At 36.7% G+C, this 23,684-nt stretch overlaps 1 protein-coding gene across 1 annotated transcript in view; it reads left to right on the top strand.

The window, feature by feature from the left end:
* Nucleotides 1-19,064, top strand: part of LOC132116909 (dymeclin-like) — a 65,581-nt gene extending 46,517 nt beyond the window's left edge. Inside the window, 1 exon segment of the mRNA XM_059525801.1 lies at nt 18,552-19,064. Within this exon segment, the coding sequence (XP_059381784.1) occupies nt 18,552-18,701 (150 nt within the window). The 3' untranslated portion in view covers nt 18,702-19,064.
* Nucleotides 19,065-23,684: the final 4,620 nt, after the last annotated feature.

Genomic DNA, 23,684 nt, shown 5'->3' with positions numbered 1-23,684 from the left:
TCAGGTATTACCATGGTAAAAATTATTAATAATGATTTTATAAATAATCAGCAAGATAAATATTTTCTGAACAACCTTGTGTTGTGCAATATTCCATTGAAATAAAACACACAGTAGAAGTAGAATAATTAATTTAGCGAGTGAAAAAAGTTCATTTGCATTTTTAGTCCTTCAAAAAAAAACTTTTTAGAAAAATAATAAGTGTGTGTGTGTGTGTGTCTATATGTATTTATAAAACAGATTTAAATATCAGAATACACAATATTAGAATATAGATTTTTTTTAATACTGCAAAACAAATTTACATGTGTATAATATATCTATATATGGATTGTTGATTGATTGATTGATTTCAATTAAAATATTTTTTAGGAAAAACAAATATATATACACTGCTGTTCAAAAGTTTGGAATTATAGGACTTGTAATGTTTTTTAAAGAAGTCTCTTCTCATCAAGTCTGTATTTATTTGATCAAAAATACAGAAAATGAAATAGTAATATTGTGAAATGTTATTATAATATGAAATAATGTTTTCTATTTTAATATCCATTAAAATATAGTTTATTCCTGTGATGCGCAGCTGAATTTCCATCATCATTACTCCAGTATAAAGTGTCACATGATCCTTCAGAAATCATTCTGAGATGTTGATTTGTTATTAGAATTATCAATATTGGCAACAATTGGATTCTTTGATGAATAAAAAGATAAAAAGAACAGAATGTATTCAAAATTTAAATCTTTTCTAACAATATAAATCTTTGCTATCACTTCTGAACAATTTAACACATCCTTGCTGAATTTTTTTTTTATTTCTTTCAAAAAAAAGAAAGAATAAAGATTTACTGACCCTGAACTTTTGAACGGTAGTGTATATTATTAGAAAAGATTTATATTTAAATAAATGCTCTTATTACCCTTTTATTCATCAAAGACTCCTGAAAAAAAAAAATCACAGGTTCCAAAAAAATATTAAGCATCGCAACAGTTTCCAGCACTGATAAAAAATCAGCATATTATTATGATTTCTGAAGATCATGTGACACTGAAGACTGGAGTAATGATGCTGAAAATACAGCTGCACATCACAGAAATAAATTCGATTTTAATGTATAATAAGATAGAAAGACATTATTCGTCATCATAAAAATATTTCCCAATATAAATTTTTTTCTGTATTTTTGATTAAAAAAAATCCAGCCTTGATGAGCAGAAGAAACTCCTGTAAAAACATTAAAAATCATTCTGATCCCAAACCTTTGACCAGTAGTGTATGATTGTGTATTTATATATATATATATATATATATATATTATATATATATAGTGAAGAAGTTCATATTTACACAAACACACACACACACACACACACACATACATACATATACATATACAGTACGTATGTATATGTATGTGTAAATATGTACTTATTTACAGTAAAGTTAGAGTTGATGTTTTGGGTTCTTTTTTGATGTTTGGCAATGTTTGCCATATGTTGTACCCTGCGTGTCGGTGAATGAAGCTGTGCTTGATCTGATGGGCTGCAGGAAGGAGCGTGTCTGATATGCAGCGAAAAGCGGGTGTCTGAACACGCAAGCGATCATGTTTGAGAGCAGGTCAGGCCTCATCTTCATTATCACAAACGACTCCTCCAGGGCCCTTCATTACGCTTTATAACACACACGCTAATGACATCTGCAGAAGAACAGGAAATCACACAGATCTGTTTCTGATATACGGCCTGAAAGACTGGAATAAATCTCAGCCGTGCATCTCGTTACCGTCCCGTCCTTACCCACAATCCCCTCTGTTCGCCCTAAATCAGTGGAAAAGTGGCCGGTACTTGCCGTTGGTCTGCTGTTTAATTGCGTGTTCTTTCACATGTTCAGTGTTTCGGATCTCACAGACGGCATCCATCATATTAATGAGCAGATGAATGAGGACGAGGGCCGATAGAGATGGCTCATGGATAGGCTGATGGATATTGTCTGATCATGTCGGCGTGAACAGCATTATGAGGAGTCTTTGTAGGGTTGAGCAATATGGCGGTTCAGTGTTATACAGTGGTACACAACTTACTTGGTGTGGATGAAGAATAAGTGACATTATAGCAAGCAGAGAGACCAGATCTGTTTTCCAGTTACACTGAAGTGTTTCTGACTGGTTTATCTAAACTAATGTTTAGTTTGTTGTTTCAAGCAACTGTTTTCACAATAAAATCAGCCCAGATACATTACGTCTTTGAATCCATCCCCTTTCAAAAACATTCTGACGGGAGGCTTTGGCCTTTTTTTTTATATAATTTATATATATACAGTACAGACCAACATTTTGGACACACCTTCTCATTCAAAGAGTTTTCTTTATTTTTATGACTATGAAAATTGTAGAGTCACACTGAAGGCATCAAGGGCTATTTGACCAAGAAGGAGAGTGATGGGGTGCTGCGCCAGATGACCTGGCCTCCACAGTCACCGGACCTGAACCCAATCCAGATGGTTTAGGGGTGAGCTGGACCGCAGACAGAAGACAAAAGGGCCAACAAGTGCTAAGCATCTCTCGGGGAACTCCTTCAAGACTGTTGGAAGACCATTTCAGGTGACTACCTCTTGAAGCTCATCAAGAGAATGCCAAGAGTGAGCAAAGCAGTAATCAAAGCAAAAGGTGGCTACTTTGAAGAACCGAGAATATGACATATTTTCAGTTGTTTCACACTTTTTTGTTATGTATATAATTCCACATTTGTTAATTCATAGTTTTGATGCCTTCAGTGTGAATCTACACTTTTCATAGTCATGAAAATAAAGAAAACTCTTTGAATGAGAAGGTGTGTCCAAACTTTTGGTCTGTACTGTATATATATATATATATATATATATATGTAAATATATACACACACACACACATGCATACACACACACAATTAATTTGTAAAAAAAAAAGGATTTTTATTCTTAGCCGTGGCTAGATCTGACCAATGGCTACGGCTCAATGCCCCACAAACTAGTCTTTGAAACCCTCGAGAGGCACCATGTCCCAACTGTTGTAAGGGAACTAACTCATCCTGGACTATTACAGTGATTTCAGCCTGAAAGCCTCCACAGGACTAATAACATTAGACTGGCACAGATTGGAGGCTGCACCACCTCAGTGATCCTGTTTGCTCTTGCAATGAACATGTTGGTGATATCGGCTGAACCAGAATGTAGAAATCCCAAGTCTAAGTCCGGGATCCGCCAACCTCCAATTCACGACTTCATTGATGATCTGACAGTGACCAACGAGTCAGTGCCTGGAGGTTGGTGGATCCTGGTGGGGCTGGAGAGGGTGATGGGATGGGCCAGGATGTCATTTAAGCCAGCAAAATCAAGATCCTTGCTCTTAAAAAAGGTTGAGTGGTGGACAAGTTTCGATTCTCCATCGCAGGAACACCAATTCCTACCATCTTCGAGACCCCGATCAAGAGCTTGGGGAAGTTCTTTGACAGCAGCCTCAGGGACACAGCCTCCATCAGGAGCACTTGTTAGGAGCTGGATGGATGGCTTAAACAAATCTTTCTGGACATGGACAGTATACCGTACATACATTTTCAATGGATGGACTGAGAGCTCTCGGACTAAATCTAAAATATCTTAAACTGTGTTCCGAAGATAAATGGAGGTCTCATGGGTTTGGAACGACATGAGTGTGAGTCATTTAGGACAGAATTTTCATTTTTGGCTGAACTAACCCTTTAAGGACGTTGACAAGTCAGGCCTTCCAGGCGAATTCAAGGCGTAAATTTATCAACATGGGATTCTGCCAAGGATACTTTGGCCATTGCTCCTCCATGAGTTTCCGATCACTACGATCTCACATCTGGAAAGAAGAGTTAGTGGCTACCTGAGGAGATGGTTAGGACTGCCAAGGAGCTTGAGCAGCATCACCCTATATGGGAACTCCAGCAAGCTTACATTCAATTCCCCTTAAAATCCATTAAGGAAGAGTTCAAAGTCTCACGTGCAAGAGAGATGCTGCAACTCCAAGGTCTCCAGAGCAAGGGTAGCAGTCAGGAACGGCAGGCAGTGGAGAGCAGAGGCTGCAGTGGATCAAGCAGAATCAGAGTCCTGGTGGGAACAGTTGCCAGAGGAAGGGCTGGACTAGGAACTATGCCACCCCCCAGTTTTGACAAGTCTTGGGGGAAGGATAGGAGGCAATGGGTCCAGCACGAGGTTAGAGCAGCCTTGGAGGATGAGGACTAGCAGAGCAGTGGGAATGAGACAGCATGGCACCTGGACGAGATGGGAGCAAGTTGTGGAGAGGAAGAGCATGTGGACTGACCTCTGGCGGGCAGAGCCTCTCCATATTAAGTTCCTAGTCCAGGCAGTCTACAGCGTCCTTCCCAGTCCATCCAATCTGTACTGCTGGGGCTTGGCCGATACACCGGCATGCTCACTCTGCCAGAGTACCCTTGAGTATATTCTGAGTCACTGCCCAAAAGCTCTGGGGGAAGGCCGATAACGTTGGGGACACAACCAGGTGCTCAAGACCATCGCAGAGAGCATATGCAGTGCCGAAGGTCCAAACCCCGAAAGCAAACCACCTACTTCACCAGAGCTGGGGAGAAAACAAAACCAACATCTAGAGCAATATCAGGGTTTCTCAGAGCACAGGACTGGCAGCTGTCAGCAGATGTGGGCAGTCAACTCAAGTCCCCACAGCACATCGCTGAAACTACCCTCAGGCCTGAAATTGTCCTGGTGTCAGAAGCAACGACGAGTCTCGTCATACTGGACCTTACAGTGCTGTGGGAAGAGCGCATGAAGGAGGCCTTTGAGCAGAAGAAGAAGTACAACAGCTTAGTCAGCGACTGCCACAGGAAAGGCTGGAAGGCAAGGTGCTTGCCAATGGAAGTTGGATGCAGAGGCTTTGCAGGACAGTCTCTCTGCAGAGCTTAAACTGCACTCGCCATTACTGGAGAGAGGAGGAGATGGGCCATCTATAATAGCACAGAGGTGGCGGAAAAAGCCTCTAGGTGGCTCTGGTTAAATAGGGCGGATCCGTGGTCGAGAGCTGCTAGGGCTCAGCTCAACCTCAGCCGGGTCACCTGTGCGAGGGTTTCTGATGTTGGAAAGACCCAAAACACCCGATGACCACTGGTAACATCACTGATGATGTGCCCTAGCTTTGCATCAGAAGATGTCTCTTTACAATACAATGAACATAAATGCATATATTTGTAAACCACATAAAAAGTATTTTATTTTAAAAGTTTTTAAATATATAATAATGTACTTTTCATATAGTTTACAAATATACATATATTTACAAATAGGTTTTTATTAAGTATAATTGTAAGAAAGACTGTAAAATAATGACTGTTCTGTTGTCGATTTTGAAAATGCACAGTCTTGCATCTCTAATTTCTGCTAGGTTTTCTCTAGTGGTTTATTGGCGTGTGTGAGCATTTCTGTCTGTACATTTTCAGTTTATCTGTGTGTGTTGTGTTTGTGTCATGGGCGTCCCCAGGACTAGGGTTGAAAAATTCTTGTCTAGACATCCAGACTCGCGCTCACACACACACACACACACACACACACACACACACACACACACACACACACACAATCAAGCATGCAGTGAGCAACACTTATCAGAATCAGAGTCCCAAGAGGGCTACTGTGTGCTTGAGGGATGTTCCGTACCCTCGGCCCTGGTACAGGCGGCCCTTATTCCACCACAAACACACACAAAGGAAGTGTGAAGGGCCAGACTGCCTGTCTGCGCAGAGCTCTGCCTCTTTCTGTATCTGCCGTTTTCTTTCTCTCTCCCTCTTCAGTGTTGAATAGGATCAGCGACAGCCGCGTGTGACGTGGATGGAGTGACAGAGGCGGTGGAATTTGTTATTTGGCCAGTGCTCTGGTGTGTGTGTTGTGCAGTGTTAAGACAGAGACACCGTGGCTCCTGTGAGGGAGGGCCACATCAGTGTAACACACACTCAGACATGTTTTCATAAGACTTTTGGATGCATTTTGAAATACTCGTTCAGATATGACACTTAACTTGTCATGAAAGAGACTGCTTTCTTAATGCATTTAAAAGCCACATTTATTTTGACATTCCAAATGTATTCTTCTTGGGTCATTTTGATTTAAGTCAACCTAAAATTGGTTTAATTTCATAATAAACGTTTGTGATCGGTTAGAATTTTTTTTTATAATAAAGGTCTCTTTAGCTCACCAAGGCTGCATTTATTTGATTAAAGTATTTTAAAACATTTTAAATATAAAAAAAAATAAAAATATATATGTATGTATGTACTGTATGTATGTATGTGTGTATATATTATGTGTATTTAAAAAATTATATTATTATATATATATATCTTTTCTCTATATATTTTAAAATGTAATTTATTCCTGTGATCAAAACTGAATTTTCAACATCATTACTCCAGTCTTCAGTGTCACGTGATCCTTCAGAAATCATTCTGAATAAACATTTCTGGTTATTATCAATGTTGGAAACAGTTGAGCTGCTTCATATTTTCTGGAATTTGTGATACATTCTATTTTCAGGATATTTGGTAAATAGAAAGTTCAAAAGATCAGCATTTATTTAAATAGAAATCTTTTATAACATTATAAATGTCTTTACTGTCACTTTTGATCAATTGAATGCATCATTGATGAATACAAGTATTAATTTCTTTAAAAGACAACAGCAAAAAATCTTATTGACCCTAGACTTTTGAACAGTAGTCTAAACAGTAGTCTTTTTTTTTTTACCATTGCATGCTATTTTAAAGAAGAAAAACAATCTAACAACTTGCCTTTGGAGCAACATTTTGACTCCATTATGGATGTGTAATATCCATTTTTGCAGAAATTCTTATTAGTAAATGTCTTGAATCAGACACAAGTGAGTAACCCTCTCTCATTCACTCAGCTCAGTGATTGTGTGTTAAATATATGAGTGTGTGCATTCTTAGGTAAAATAATCATTGTCCGTTTTCTGTGTGTGTGTGTGTGTGTGGTGTGTGTGTGTGTGTGTGTATGTGTGAAGCTCTGACTGCTGCAAACCAGGGCCAAGCCGACTGGCGACCTTGGAGCGCAGCCAACCATGAGCCAATTCTGCCCGGGCACTGTCTGGCCCTTCTCTTCCCAGGAAACAGTGGGGCCCCGCCGGGGGGGCATGTCTGTGTGTCTCTCTCTGTGTGTGTTATAAAAAGTAGAAGAGAACAGTTTGACGCAAGACTTCAGTTCAGAGAACATCTGAGAGTTTAAATAGCTCTGGGTTTACGTCTGCCCTCAGTGGAGCTCATGTGTACTCTGACATCAATTCCAGCACCGCTTTATTTCTTCTTTTATGTTTTGATTCGTTTGAGTCACTTCATGAAAATGGAGGGTTTTTTTGTCTGAAGGTCATCAAACACGTCTAAATTCTGTAGTGTACCATAATTGAGAGAGAAATGAGTGGAAATAAGCAGAAAATGATGCAATTGGGAGTTGTGATTTGGAAGATGTTTTCTTGCTACAAGTTGCAATTAAATTAAGTAATAATTTTTATTTTAATATGATATTTATGTATAATGTTCAATTGTATATATCATTTATAAAATTTAATTATGTAATTTATAAATGAATGTGTGTATTCATTAACGTTTATTAATTAAATATTTTGTAGTTGAATTTTTATATACACAAATTTATATATATATTTTTTTCTTTTTTCTTTATGAAATGTATAATTTATATTATTTATTAATGTATATTTCTATGCAGTTTATTTTATAAGTAATATAGAAATTTATATATATATATAATTTTATTTTCATTTGACATGTTTTTGGAATTTATTTAGAAATTTATGATTTTTTTTTTTTTTTTTTTTTTTTTACAGTAAAATTTATGGAATGCTGCCATGATGTATTCATATTTTAATAATTACTTTCGCATTAGAATGATGAGACTTTTTGTTCATTTTTCAGAAAAAACACTGTCGCTATACATATAGATATACACATATATATATATATATATATATATATATATGAATTATGCAGAACATAATTTCTATATTCTCTCTCTTGATTTTATGGACAGATATGACCAAGACAAGCTCTTGACGTGTTCTTGACACATTGACCAGTAGAGTTTAAAAATAAAATACAGAATGGACTAAACGTCCCTTGTGTTCTGCCATTGGCCGTCCTGAAAGCCATTGACCTTTTGACCTTGAGTCCCTCATCACGCGAGTCTCTTCATGTGCTCCCACATGTGACAGGCCGGGTCCGTGCTCTCGCATGGCGTCTGAAAGGAACAGACAGACTTTGAGAGGGCGTGAATAGAGCCGCAGTGTAGCCGAGCCAGCAGACACGGAGTCAGCGAGTCCAGCCAACTTCTGAGCCCTTTCTGTGGAGTCAGATATGAAAGCGCTTCAATGCGGCCTCTGTCTCGCACAATGAGAGTGCTGGGGAATATGATAGGATGCCGATGCATTATTAACGCCGATGGGCAGCTTACCTGCTGTCGATTGGCCCGTGACTCACCTGAGCTCCGGCTCAGCTCCGATTGGATCGGCTCAGGTTGATCGGGGAAGGGTCGGATCACTGTTGATGGACCAGTCACCTTGCAGCTGTTGGTTTTGGCAAGGTCGGCCCGTCGCCAGCCACTTCCTGCATTTTTTATGTAGGATATTGTAAGCGTTTGGTTGAGCTGGATTGGGTTTGGGCTGTTTGTGTTGGCTCTCGATTCCTGCGACTGTCTGATTAAATACTAACTTTCTAATATTTGAGATGTACACCACAACCAGGCTTCTTTCTTCACTTAGGGACCTTAGAAGGTTTGCAGGGTGTTAAAGATCATTCAAAACGCACGTTATTCTGATTAGAAAACCACCATTAGACGATATACATGTATATGTTGTGTGGCATTTGCATGGTGCTTATGCCAACGTGATGGATTTGATTTCCATGTAATGCATGAATGCAGTGGAAGTGTGTGTTTTCAGCTGCTTTTTAATCTTGTGATGGTTTGAGTGGCTTATTCCACCGGAGAGGATCAGAGAGCATGAAGCTGTTGGAAAGTGACTTTTTGTTTTTCTTTATGTGACGTGGATGGGCAGTAGATCTGAAGTCGGATTATGAAAATAAAGCAGATTGTGCAGGTGTTCTCATGGATTACTCTTTTATTCCCGGCTAAGACTCTGATTTAAAGTGTCCTAATTTGCTTGTGAAATCTTATGAATTGCATGCATGTTGTGGCTGTAGTGCAGGTCGTATGAAGAATAAATGTGCACTTGGCAGCACATGCAAATAGGAGACACACATGCTTTTGTTTGTCCTAGTTCCAAATATCCGAAAACTTGTGGCTGGCACTAAATATCCACAGGTTATAAAACTTTGTAATTATATGTAAAATATTGATTTGACCCTCTGCCGATTTTGTAAGTTTGTAAGCCCACTTATAAAGAAATGAAGGGTCTGCAATTTGTATGGTAGGATTATTTTAATTGATAGAGACAAAATATCACCCAAAACATCCAGAAAAAAAAACATTGTATAAAGGTTAGAGATTGATTTGCATTGCATAAGTTTTTGATCCTCTACCAACCAATCTGGCTCCCACAGATTGGTTCTGTGCCCATGTGGAACAGATTAGTCCTGACACTTTAAGAAGTCACTCCTAATGTCAGTTTGTTAGGTGTATAAAGACACCTGTCCTCACAGTCTGTATCTTCCATTCCAACCTATCCGGCCACCATGGGCAAGACCACAGAGCTGTCAAAGGATGTACAGGCCCGTTTAAAGTTTCCCATAAAACATCGAAATGATTCAGAGAAGGCTTGGGAGAAAGTGCTGTGGTCAGATGAGACAAAAATTGAGCTCTTTGGCATTAACTCGACTCGCCATGTTTGGAGGGAGAGAAATGCTGACTATGACCCCAAGAACACCATCCCTACAGTCAAGGTGGAAACATTATGCGTTGGAGCTGTTTTTCTGCTGAGGGTACAGGACGACTTCACCGCATTGAGGGTCAAATGGACTGAAATCTTGGACGAGAACCTCCTTCCCTCAGCCAGAACACTGAAGATGGGTCATGGATGGGTCTTCCAGCATGACAAAAACATACCACCAAGCAGACATGGGGACTTGTGACTTGGTGACTTGGACTCGAGTCGACTCGAGTCGCTATTTTTAGGACTTGTGACTTGACTTGACAAAAAATAAAATACTTGAGACTTGACTCAGACTTGGAAGTTAAAGACTCGGGACTTGACTTGACTTGAGACACGATGACTTGAATGACTTGAGTGTTAATCACATTATGTTTTCAGTTTGAATATAAAATATATAAATTATTTTTTTTTTTTTAAATAAAATTGATTACTCAGCTGGAGCGCAGGCTGAGAATCGCGTAGTCATGACTGGACCAGGCCACTACCATCAGTCATGCCCTCTCTACCTTACGCAGACCACGCCCACTTAGATCAGATATCACATCAACATCTCAGCTTGAGGGGTACCGAGGGTCATCGCTTTTGTCGTCAATAATTCGCGCCTAAAAACGCGTGGAAATCGCCAGTTGCGCCGCTTTCTCCTTGTTTCCAAAGCGCTCGGGCAGTTGCGCCCCTGAGGCGTCGAGCGTGTCGCACCGCCTGTGCGTCGCGACCGCGTTGCTTCCATTATGAGCGCGCATACCGGTGGCGCATACATGGTGGGATAGGCCACATCGTGCTCGGCTTGCAGACAAGACTCTCGAATCTTATATTTTGCAAGTGCAATACCTTGTAATAGAGGTAATGACTTACGGATGTACTCTGAGAGAGAGATTGTGTGTGTGTGTGTGTGTGTGTGTGTGTGTGTGTGTGTGTGTGTGTGTGTGAGAGAGAGTGAGAGAGAGAGAGAGAGAGAGTGAGAGAGAAACACACTCGTGCTTCACCTGATGAAGGAGACCCAAACTGAGTCTGACTCCAATCACAACCCCAACATTCAGAAACTAATGGACAAAAATCTGAAGTATAATTATGATGAAAAATGAAAAAAAAATGAATTTGAGCTCCAAACCAAACTCCAGTGTTATTCGGCCCTAAACAGAACCACAAAACTGGCAAATTACTTATCACTCAAGCAATTAAAAGAAAGACAAATCCTTTCAAAATATCGACTCAGTGATCATGATTTGGAAATAGAGATTGGTAGACATAAAAGATCCTGGCTACCGAGAGAAGAGAGGCAAACACTGTGAGCTGAATCACACAGAGGATGAGAAACACTTCCCAAATACAGCACTACAAGAGAAACATTCTTCTCACAGTTTGAAGCTTTGAATCCTTCATTCTTGTCTCTAAATGACTCCGAGAAACTACTCTATATACTTGGAGAGAATGAGACGGCAGTCACAATAGCTGCTAAATATTTATACACCATACACACCATACGAAAGGGATAATTTATTATATTCAACTGTTTTATTTGATATTCTTAATTGTATATAATTACTATTATTAATATTAGAAATATTATCTGCTGCTGCTATTTTTATTATATTGTATTTTATTGTAATCATATTTTATTCTGTATCTAAATGCTTTGGCAATACTGTAACTCAAATGTCATGCCAATAAAGCAACTTGAACTTGAACTTGAGAGAGAGAGAGAGAGAGAGAGAGGAGAAATGTAAGAAAGTTTAATGTTTTATGTAAACTGTGTTTGAGGGGAAGTTGTGGCCTAATGGTTAGTCGGACTTGCAATCGAAAGGTTGTGAGTTCGAGTCTCGGGCCGGCAGGAATTGTGGGTGCGTGCATGTACAGTTCTCTCTCCACCTTCAATACCACGACTTAGGAGCCCTTGAGCAAGGCACCGAACCCCCAACTGCTCCCCGGGCGCCGCAGCATAAATGATGCCCACTGCTCCGGGTGTGTGCTCACAGTGTGTGTGTGTGTGTGTTCACTGCTCTGTGTGTGTGCACTTCAGATGGGTTAAATGCAGAGCACGAATTCTGAGTATGGGTCACCATACTTGGCCGAATGTCATGTCACGTCACATCGTTTGAGAGAGAGAGAGAGAGAGAGAGAGGGGGGGGGGGGGGGGTGTTCAGAGAGGAGTCTGTTGGATGTTTAGCTGTTATTTGTTTTATGGACTCAATGTTGAAAATGTAAAACATTTCTGTTGGCAGAAGTGAAAATTAAATAATTTTATGAAGTTAAAATTTGGTTTGATTCCATGATGTATTTTACTGAACATGAGTATTTACAATGCAAATCCAAATTATTTTAATTTACTGTTACTTATATCTTGTCTTTTAACTTTATTAAGATCAGATTCTGCAGGTAAAATTACAATAATAAGGTGACTTGACTTGACTTGACTTGACATAACTTGTGACTTGACTTGACTTGACTTGCCCAAGAAAAAAATACTTGGGACTTACTTGAGACTTGAAGGTTAAGACTTGAGACTTACTTGAGACTTGCACATGTGTGACTTGGTCCCATCTCGGCCACCAAGTAAACAAAGGAGTGGTTCAAGAAAAAGCACATTAAGGGCCTGGAGTGGCCTATCCAGTCTCCAGACCTCAATCCTATAGAAAATCTGTGCAAACCTGATGACCAGCTACAAAAAACGTCTTACCTCTGTGCTTACCAACAAGGGTTTCTGCACCAAGTACTTGCAAATCAATGCAAATCAATTTCTAACCTTTATAAAATGTGTTTTTTCTGTGTTTTTTTGGTTGGTATTCTATCTATATATGTAAAAATAAACCTTCCATAAAAAATTACAGACCCTTCATTTCTTTGTAAGTGGGCAAACTTATAAAATCAGCATAGGATCATATAAATATTTTCCCCACTGACACACACATATATAGACACACACACACACCCACACATACAGTGGGGAAAATAAGAATTGAACACATCACCATTCTCAGTAAATATATTTCTAAAGGTGTTGTTGACATAAAATCTTAACCAGATTTCAGTAATCCCCAAGTAATCTATCCATTCAAAGAAAACAATACAAATAAGTTCAGAATTTAAGTTCTTTATAATAAAATTGAATGACCCAGGGAAAAATGATTGAACACACTTACTGAAATTTATTTAATACGTTGTACATAAGCCTTTGTTGGTGATAATGACGCTTCAAGACGCCTCCTGTATAGAGAAACTATTCGCATACATTGCTCGGTGTGATTTTGGCCCATTCTTCCACACAAACAGTCTTCAAATCTTGAAGGTTCTGTGGGCCTCTTCTATAAAATCTAATCTTAAGTTCTTTCTATAGGATGGATTCATGTCAGGTGATTGGATGGTCCATTCTAGTAGACTCACTTTCTTTCTCTGAAACCAAATGAGAGTTTCCTTGGCTGTGCTTGGGATCATTGTCTCGCTGGAATGTCCAGCCTCATTTCATCTTCATCATCCTGGTAGATGGTAGCAAATTTTTATCAAGAATGTCTCGTTACATTTTTCCATTCATCCTTCCTTCAATTATATGAATTTTGCCAGTGCTACACCATGATGTTTTGGGGTGATGTGCCATTTGACCTCCAAGCATGGTGTGTTTTTGAAAGAGTTTCATTTTGGTCTCCTCTTACCAGACTATAATCTTCCAGTATTTCACAGGCTTGTCTAAATGTTGTGCAGTGCTTACTATTTTCTTTGAAACAATTGTACCTGCTAATTCCAGGTCTTTCTGAAGCCCTCCACAAGTGATCCTTGGACAACTCTTCTGATCACGATTTTACAGGAATCTTACGAGGAGCACCTGGTCGTGGCTGGTTTATGGTGAAAAGAAGTTCTTTCCACTTCCAGATTATGCCCCCAACAGTGCTCACAGGAACATTCAGAAGTATAGAAACCCTTCTTTAACCAATGCCATCAGTGTGTTTTGCAACAATAAGTTTGCAACGGTCTTCTAAAAGCTCTTGCTTTTACCCATCATGTTTCTTGTGTGACATGTTTATATAGTCCATCAGTTGGGACTGAACCAACTAATATTAATTTCCACTGACAAAGGGATAGATTTCTGCTGGTGTTTTGGCTTTCCATGCCTTTTTACACTTCCATTTCATCATGTGTTCAATACTTTTTCCCTGGGATATTCTACTTTATTACAGAGAACTTAATTTCTGAGCTTATTTGTTTTGCATTATTTGTATGCATGGAGTAATTGGATTGTTACCGACATCTGTTGGTAACAGCACCTTTAGAAATATATTTACTGAGAAAATATTTATTTATATATTTATTTATATATATAGTTGTGTTCAAAATAATAGCAGTTCAGCATCACTAACCAGATCAATCACTGTTTTTGGTAAATATTATATTTCTACATGGCAAATATTTTACTAGTAGGTGTAGTGGAGTAATAGAAAACCAAAAGACCCAACAGTCATGACATGCATGCTGCTGATTCTGTGTATTTGAAACATTGATTGATATTGCGTGATCAAAATAATAGCAGAATGGAGTTTAATTATAGTAAATCATTCAGGTAAATCATTCTGTAAAAAAGCTGGTGTCAAACAAGTGGCCCTTATGGACGAAGGCAGCAAATGTTGACCTGTGCATTTCTATCTGAAAATCAGAGTAAAATTGTCCATTCCAGACATTTTTCAGAAGAAAAGCATACTTAGATTAAAAAGTTTAGAGAGGGGAAACATTTAAAGAAGTGCAGAAAATTAGCTTCTAAGCTAAAATGGTATCAAATGCTTTTAAAATGGCAACCAAAACCCAGAAAGGTGTGGAAGAAAACTGAAAACTACCATTTGAATGGATTGAAGAATAGCCAAAATGGCAAAGAAAGTCTACAGTTACCTGTGAGTACTGTAACAATTAGGAGATGCCTATGTGAAGCCAAGCTATCGGCAAGAAGCCTTCGCAAAGTCCCATTGCTGAAAAAATGACACGTGCTAAAGAGGTTACAATTTGCCCAAGTACACATTGACTGCCCTAAAGAGAAATAGGGCAATATTTCATGTACTGATGAAAGCAAGATGGTTCATTTTAGGCCCACTGAATTTAAGCCACAGTACACTGTGAAGAAACTGCAACTGGGGATGTTTCTCATACTCCGTTTCGGACCTATTTATCACATTTCAGGGATCATGGATCAGATACATTCTTTAAGTAAATTTTAAATACATATTTAATAATTAATGCTATAAATATATATATATATATATATATATATATAATCACATATATATATAATCACATTGCAATTTAATCCAATTCAAATTCATTTGCAAAGCCAGTGCCTTGTATTTGAGTCTTAAAGTGCATATTCATTCATGTAAATCCACAAGAAAATCTTGTTTGTATAAAATGCTTTTTGCATGTGCTGGCAAGTTTGCTTTTTTTCACAAATGTAAACCTTTACAAAGCTTTCTCAGCCACAAACTCTCAAATGTCTGTGGCAAAGAAGGACTTCCAGAGAGCTGCTCATGGCAGCCGTTGAAAAGCCACGTTTCACCAGCCTCCTGTTTTTTTACACGGATGGGAAATGACAGCATTTGTTTGCAGAATCGCTCCAGGGGAACTGTAAAGTTCCTGTGAAAGGAGTTCCTTCATGTCTTCTGGGCTTCTTTTCCTCCGTGGCCTGTGAAAAGCATGGAAGGAGGATTTCTGTGGTACTGCAAATAAAGCCAAGAGAGAACAGCGTTACCCGCAGCCACAGACAGACAGCTTCCTGTTTCAGAAAGTCTTCTTCCAAAGAGTCAGCCTATATGTTTGAGATCTTCCTGTGGGCAGGAGTCAGTCGTTGTGTTTGTTCAGCAGTCATTGATACCGAACAGAAACCCTGGCCATAGCTAGCATAGATAGACATTATAGAGCGGGACTTGATTTAATTCACCAGCATCTGATTTGATCGTGATTTAAAAAACATTTTCTTAAACTACGAATGTGTTTATTTTTTTATTAATTTGTTTTAATTTTATATTATTGCCATTGTTTTATTAAGTAATTTATTTATTTATATATAACTTGAGTTCAAATTAAGCAAAATTTGAACTTTAAATTTATTGTAAATTTTATGGATAGATCATCAGATTTTTTGTCAATATATATGCATCATATATGTGTCTATATATATATATATATATATATATATATATAAACACACACATATAGTAGTGAAATAATATGAAGTTGTTGATTCCAGTTACTGTTTTCATGCATTTATAGAGTTCATATATATATATATATATATGAATATGAATATATGAATAATTCTCGTTTGAATTTATTTGTAGATTTTTTTTTTTTAGATTTTCATTAGGGCAATACAACAGTATTTATATTATATGTGAATTTGAGGAAAATTTGCTGAAAATGTCCTGTAAATTGATTACCATGATCTGAGATGTGAACTAATGATCTATGTTTCAGTTGAAGCCTTAGGTATAAAAATACTTTTTATAGCAACATTCCTTGACTGGTTATGTGCGACATCACCCACAATATTAAAGTGACATTAGATATTAGAGAAGTCACTGTCACTGTCTAACAGTGTTGCTAACATGCCTGTTATTGATATGACATTTCTGTTCTTTATGTATTTAGATAACCCTAAAACGACATAAAAACCCAAACTGATTGAACTGAGCCAACCTGTTTGTTTTTGGAAAGGAAGATTAATGAATGGCTAAATGCATCGGTGTAAATGTAGACGCTCAGGAACTCGAACCCTGTGGCTCTGTCTCCTCCTCACCTGATTAGCACACTCGAGACGGCCGCTAGCGTCTCAGATACTAGCGCCACGTATCGCTTTACCAGAGGTTAAGAGGGTTGTATTGAAACATGAAAAGCAGCGTCTGAGGTGTTCCTTTGTGTCATATAATCAATCAAACCCAAGTGTATTTACCTCACAGGTGGATGGAATTACACCTGCGTCAAAACTGCAAGCGCTTCACCTGAAATCAGATAACAAACACAGCGTATCTGTGTTCAGCGCTCATTATCAATGCTTGCTTACACTCCTCATTTGCACTCTGTGCTTCTTTTACATATAAAAGTAGAACGAAACTTCGACCTTTAGACTTCACTGATGTGACAATCAAAATAAAACCACAGGAAAGGAAAATGGACTTGATAGTGAACACTGCATTGGTGCATCTTATGCTAAAGTATAAATATTTATCTTTAATCTATAATCTTTCATCAGAATGAGTCATTTCACGTAAGAGAATGATGCTGGATGTTGACTTGAAACTCTTATCTCAGAGCTGATCTTTGTGTCTTTTTAGTGCCATATTTCTGAATATCTCATCCGTCTCATCTTCTGATCTTCAGGGTGAAATAGTTCAGCGTTAAGGCTTATTGATGCTTCATTTTTATTAAAAGCCATGCAGGAATGCAGTGAACATTTACACCAAAACTGAATATAGTATAAATCGTACAAGATGGTGAGAAATTTAAAAAGAAAAGAAAATTAAAGAAAAAAAATGCATTGTGTGTTTTTATTGTTATGCTTGTCACTGTTAATGTTAGTCAGCATTGTAAGTGTTAACTAAACTATTAACTAAAATCATTTTTATTAATTAAAGATTAAGTAAAATGAAATACAAATATGGAAGGAAAAAATTTCAACCTAAAAAAAACTAACTACAATAAAATAAGTTGAAATACTAAAATATGTTAGATTAAACATATTAAACCTAAAGTAAAATAAAATAAGCTTAAGTTGAAGTGCAATTTATTTTAACTTAGTAAAATAAAAATAAATTAAATATAAATATTAAAAACTAAAATTAAAACTGAAAATATAAAAATACAATTCAATTCAACATTTGTATTACTAATTAAGCACATAACCAAAACATAAAGTAAAACGAATGAAAATATAGTAATAAAAGCTAATTCATAATATTAATAATACTATACTAGTATACTGCATAATTTAATTGTCACTTTCTTACAGTGCTCTTCATTTGAATCAGTGTTAACTAAAAATGTAATTTCTAAAAAAAAACTTTTAAAAAATCTTTACAATTATTTTATTAAAATAAAGATGAAATATAAATATGGGATTTAAAAACTGTAACTTTAAAACTTTACTAAAATACTAAAACTGAAATATAAAAAGTGCTGAATCGAAATATTTTTTAAAAACTAATACAAATTTCAAAACTCAAATTAAAATGAAAACTGAAAAACATTTACAAAAAATCAGTTGTTGTTATTTCAAATAATCATGAGGTATAATATAGTATAAATAATGGTAAAACGTTACTAATGTACGAAAATAAACTTAAACTAAAATAAAGCTAAAGATAAATCAAAATATAAAAATATAAAAAAAGCTAAAAAAATAAAATTAAATACTATACTAGTATATAAACAATACCAAAATAACACTGTGAATGCTTCTTTGGACTTTTTCTTTATTCCTGAAGAAAAAATATTATATCTTGTATGTTTTTAAGGTTGGAGAGGTTTTTCGCTGACTTTTTAACACAATAAAAAGGTCAACCTGTTGGCCAGTTTGTTGTTGTCTGTGTAGAGATGCATTGCTTGATTTGAGCTGGAGTTTATAGACGTGTGTTTCTCCTGCAGAAGTTTCCGGAGCTGAAGTTTAAGTACGTGGAGGAGGAGCAGCCGGAGGATTTCTTCATCCCGTACGTCTGGTCTCTGGTCTTTAACTCTGGAGTGGGTCTGTACTGGGACTCTCAGGGCATCGAGCTGCTCGGCATGGACTCGCCCTGACCGGGTGTGTGTCTGTGTGTGTAAGTCACATGTCCAAACCTGGAGCTTCTGTCCTCATCGCACCACTCAAAGGGCTGCAGCTTCTGCTCCGTCACCGGCTGCACTGAATTCTGGGAATTGGTACGATTTGGGGTTTCAGCTAAAACACTTGGGTTGATTGTGATAATCCTTCGTTTGATTGTTTCTGTTTGTGGGTCACATGTGGGGAAAATGAGTCGAACCACATGATTTCTTGACTGACGGTGAACATAAATTATACTTTGACCCCATTAGGAATGATTCTTAAAGGAATAGTTCACCCAAAAATGAATGTTTGCTGAAAACGTGGTCACCAATGGATGCTCTGCAGTGAATGGGTGCCGTCAGAATGAGAGTCCAAACAGCTGATACAAACATCACAATAATCCACAGCACTCCAGTCCATCAGTTAATGTCTTGAGAAGAAAAGCTGCATGTTTCTAAGAAACAAATCCATTGAAGACATTTTTATCTTCAAACCGTTGCTACCGCTATCCATAATGTTGTTTTCTCTAGTTAAAAAGTCTGAATGAGGAGAGAAATCTGCACTGTTTCAAACCAAAAACAGTTGAAAACAGCTCTAAATAAATCTGTGGGTGGATTTTGATGGGAGAAGACAACAGGAGATGGACTTTTTTACTGGAGGAAGTGTTGTTATGAATTACAGACTCATATTTTGAAGTTAAAAACGTCTTAAAGATGGTTTAGTTTCTTAAAAACATGCAGCTTTTATCTTCTCAAGACATTAACTGATGGACTGGAGTGCTGTGGATTACTTGTGGATTATTGTGATGTTTTTATCAGCTGTTTGGACTCTCATTCTGACGGCACCCATTCACTGCAGAGCATCCATTGGTGAGCAAGTGATGTAATGCTACATTTCTCCAAATCTGATGGAGAAACAAATTCATCTTGGATGACCTGAGGGTGAAGACATTTTTATTTTCGTGAACTATTCCTTTAATGAACTGATTATTATGCACAGCCTCATCACATATCACTATATATATATAGGAAGTTACAAATAAATAATATTTGACCATTCTTGTTTTTTTTTTTATTAGGATGCTTTGCTGTTTTAAATGAATTTATTCTTTTGTCATTATATTTAGTTCATTGTACCCATATACTGCCCTTATATAATCTACACCTGAGCATCGGCACAAAGAAAAAACAAAACCTTATATATATATATATATATATATAAATAAAAGTTAAGTTAATTTCATTTCTGACGTTTGCTGTTCATCTTCGACACTTAGGAAAATATCTTGCATTTAAACGGTTTTCTAATCCTAATAATAAGAGTAATACATATTTAGATACTTGTGTTATTAAATAAGCAACTTTCCCATGTAAATGCAGTTTAGTGTATGATTTATGTAAATTATAGATTTATGTTGTATAGAGAAATACACACTGCATTCGTTGCATTGCTGTTTATTCCCTCAGTCTTTGATTTTAGGTACAGAGATCCTGTGAATATATAATTAAATATCCCTCCTTTACTGATCTGTTTGCTCTTATTACATCTGTTACACCGCGGCACAAACTTACAGTAGACCGTATTCACACTTTTGTTCTTTCTTAACAAGTTTAGTTTTTCTTTGCAAGTCCCTATAGGAACCTTTTTTTTTTGCATGTAAATTGAATTTCATATTTAATGCTTAGAAAGTATAATTAGTTTCCCTGTATTTTGCATAGCATCTGTTTATTTCTTTCCTCTTGTTTTGCATTAATTGTAAAAAGTACTTTTTGAGAATTACATTTGCGAGTTTAGGTTGTTGGAAATGAAGTGGTTTCCACACGTTCCTCTGGTTTCACTGACAGAGCTAATAACTGACTGATTCTACAGTAGAATAAAATAAGAGCGAAACTCCTTTTCCTTCTTGTACTTGCTTGAAGGCCTGAAACTGTTTACTGAAGAATATTTGAAGGTGTCTTTGGAGAAAATGAACGTGTTGAACCAGTTCTGCTGAAAAAGAGGACAGTGACTGTTGAGCGCTTTCCATTACAGAATAATTGAATCATGGGAGTCTGTGAATACGCCTGTGAAATTAAGCGTTTTTGCAACGGCGTCAGTAACTGAAACCTTTTGTGATGCATTTTCCGCACGCATCAGTATAAAGTCAGCACAACATCGACAAAAGACATCAGACGTTAAAAAGAGCTTGATTCTGATCTCAGTGAACGAGCGTCTTTCTTTTTAAGTGGCTGTTGCTGTTGAAATGATAAAAGCTGACGGCGTTTGTGCGTTCTTCTGCAGGAATGCACAGGAAGCTGGCGTTTACTGTAATTAGAGCTCACAGACCGAGAGTTTCCATCAGAGACAGTCACAGCTTCACGTTTCACCATATCTGTATTATGTTCAGGATCTCATGATAATTATCACCTAGTTATGTCTATTCATGTTGTTTATTTTATTCGTCATTTTCTATTCATTGCTGTTATGTTTTCACCAGTTATTTTAGCATTAAAATTTTCTTTTCTTTTTTTCTTTTTGTAATTTTGTTGTTTTTGTCTTTTTTTTTTAATCAGTTATCGTTTTTATTTTAGTTTGTCTAAATTGTTTAGCGTTTTTTTTTTTTTTTTTTTAATTTAAGTTAATGGTAATTTTATTTCAAGTAACAAAAGTGTTTTTTAGATATGTATTTTAATATTTCTGTTTTCATTTTGATTTTGGTTAAAGTGATTTTCTTTCTCTTTTTTTTGGTCATTTTTATGAGTTTCCATTTTTATTTGAGTTATTTTGTATTTATTTTCTAGTGGCATCTAGCTTAAAATAAATCTATTTTTCAACAGCAACAGAAGTGTTTTTTATGGTTTTGGTTTGAGTCTGCTATAATAACCCTGCTTGTCATATAATGCAGAAGGTTCAGCATTGAGCTGAAGCCTCTATTTGGAGACGTGTGTGTGTGTGTGTGTGTGTGTCAGCGCGAGCAGCAGATGGTGGAGGTTTTGCCGCAGTGTCTTTCTTCTTACCTGTGAGGTCACCTTCTCTATCTCCGGCTCTGTGGTTCAGGTGAATGAACAGAACACTGTGGGTCTATGGGTGTTGTATTTCCAGCAGACAGCAGCAGAATGTGTGCTGTTCCAAGATTCTTCATAATGTCTCTTTGGTATTCCATATAAACAATATTATCATTGAGAATGAGTAAATTGCTGCTTTGAAAGAAGCCTTAACTCGAGGTTAAGCGAGAGCTAAAACTTTCAAGGTCCATTTTATGTTTATTAAAAATAATATGAATGAGGATGAGTCCTTAATAATTTTCATTTTCAGTCATTTTAGTATTATTTATGTCCGGTGATAGTTTTCATTAATATTTTGAAATAGCCTTTTTTGTATTTTTGGTTTTGATTTCATTTTAATTTTTAGTTTATTTTTATTAGATTTTTTGTGTTTATTGTTCTTTTAAAAATATTTTTAAATGTTTCTTTTTTAGAATTAATTTCTGTTCTAGTTTTATTTCAGTTACTAATTTTATTAATTGAACTGATTTCAGTTAGCTTCCAAGGCAACATTTTTACCATTTTTATTTAGTTTCAGTCTAAAATTTATATTTCCCATTTTTAAAATTAATTTCAATTAACAAAAATGTTTTTAAAATGGTTTTAGTTATTGATAATAAGACCAGTCTGCTGCCTCATAAATAAATGAAATATAAGTTTGATGGTTTTTGTGATGCATTACTCACATCTGCGTATAAATGTCAGTCAGTCTGGGTATTTCCCAGCAGACATCAGGTCACATGTCTGGGTCATTCTCCGGATCTCACCCACTCCTGCACGACTGGGGCATCACCATGAAGACTGCCATGCTGTAGGCATTTTGCCATTAGAAATGCTGTTAAAGGTAGATTGACTGATATCTAAAGAGCAGAATATCACACAGACTTGAGGGTTTAAATTATGGACAGAGGACAGAGCAACACTACAAAAATCACTAAAGAAAATAAAAAATTGCTCAGAAATATAGCTAAAAAATAAAAATATCTAAGAACTATCGCTAAAAAATTTCTCCGAATTATTGCAAAAAAAAAAAAAATCTCTGAATTATCACTAAAATAAATTTCACCACTCAGAATTATCACAAATAAAAGATTCATTGCTCAGGACTATTGCTAAAAAATAAAAATCTCTAAGAACTGTCACTAAAAAATAAAACCACAAAAAAATTATCACTAAAACATCACTCAGAAATTACTGTAAAAAAATTACTCCGAATTATTGCTAAAACATAAGAATCACTCTATTACTCAAAAACTATTAATATAAAATATACTATTGCTTAAAAGTTATAGAAATATAACTATTGCTTAAAAATAAAAAAAATTCTAAGAACGATTGCTTAAAAATTAAACTGCTCAGAAATATAGCTACAAATAAAAATCTCTTAGAAGATTATCACAAAAAAAAAAAAAAAATCTAAGAACTGTCACTAAAAAATAAAACCATTAAAAAATTGCTCAGAATTATCGCTAAAACATAATAAAAAATAAAAACTATTGCTAAAAAAATGTACATGTTAGCAAATGCATAACATTCTAAAAACTGCCTGGAACACCTTAGCAACCGCATAACATTACTGCTCAGAACACCTTAGTAACCGCAGTGCAACAGTTGTCGTTCCAGATCAGTGCGATCTCTGGTTTATTTTGGTTTTCTCCTCAGTAGCTCATCCAGTTCTGGAGCTCCGAGCTCTCCGTGTAGGAACGGGCCAAAGTTTTCAGAGCAACTGAAAGTCGTATCAGACTGGTGAAGTGGGGTCTAGAGTTCATCTGATTGGCATAAAGCAGTTCCAGCTTTTACAGTGGCATCCATTGAGAGACGCAGGCAGAGCGGGGCATATGGCTTCCCATCTGGGGCTCCTGTCCCGTTTGATTCATTCAGGGAGCCGCTTTGTGCCGAACACTAGATGAGACGCCAGCGGCCGCACACACTTCCCTGCTGTTGTGTTTCCTTCTG

Source organism: Carassius carassius, chromosome 36 (assembly GCF_963082965.1).
Source record: "Carassius carassius chromosome 36, fCarCar2.1, whole genome shotgun sequence".
Lineage (NCBI taxonomy): Eukaryota > Metazoa > Chordata > Actinopteri > Cypriniformes > Cyprinidae > Carassius > Carassius carassius.
The sequence above is the reverse complement of the archived record's forward strand: the minus strand, read 5'-3'. Positions and strand labels throughout refer to the sequence as shown.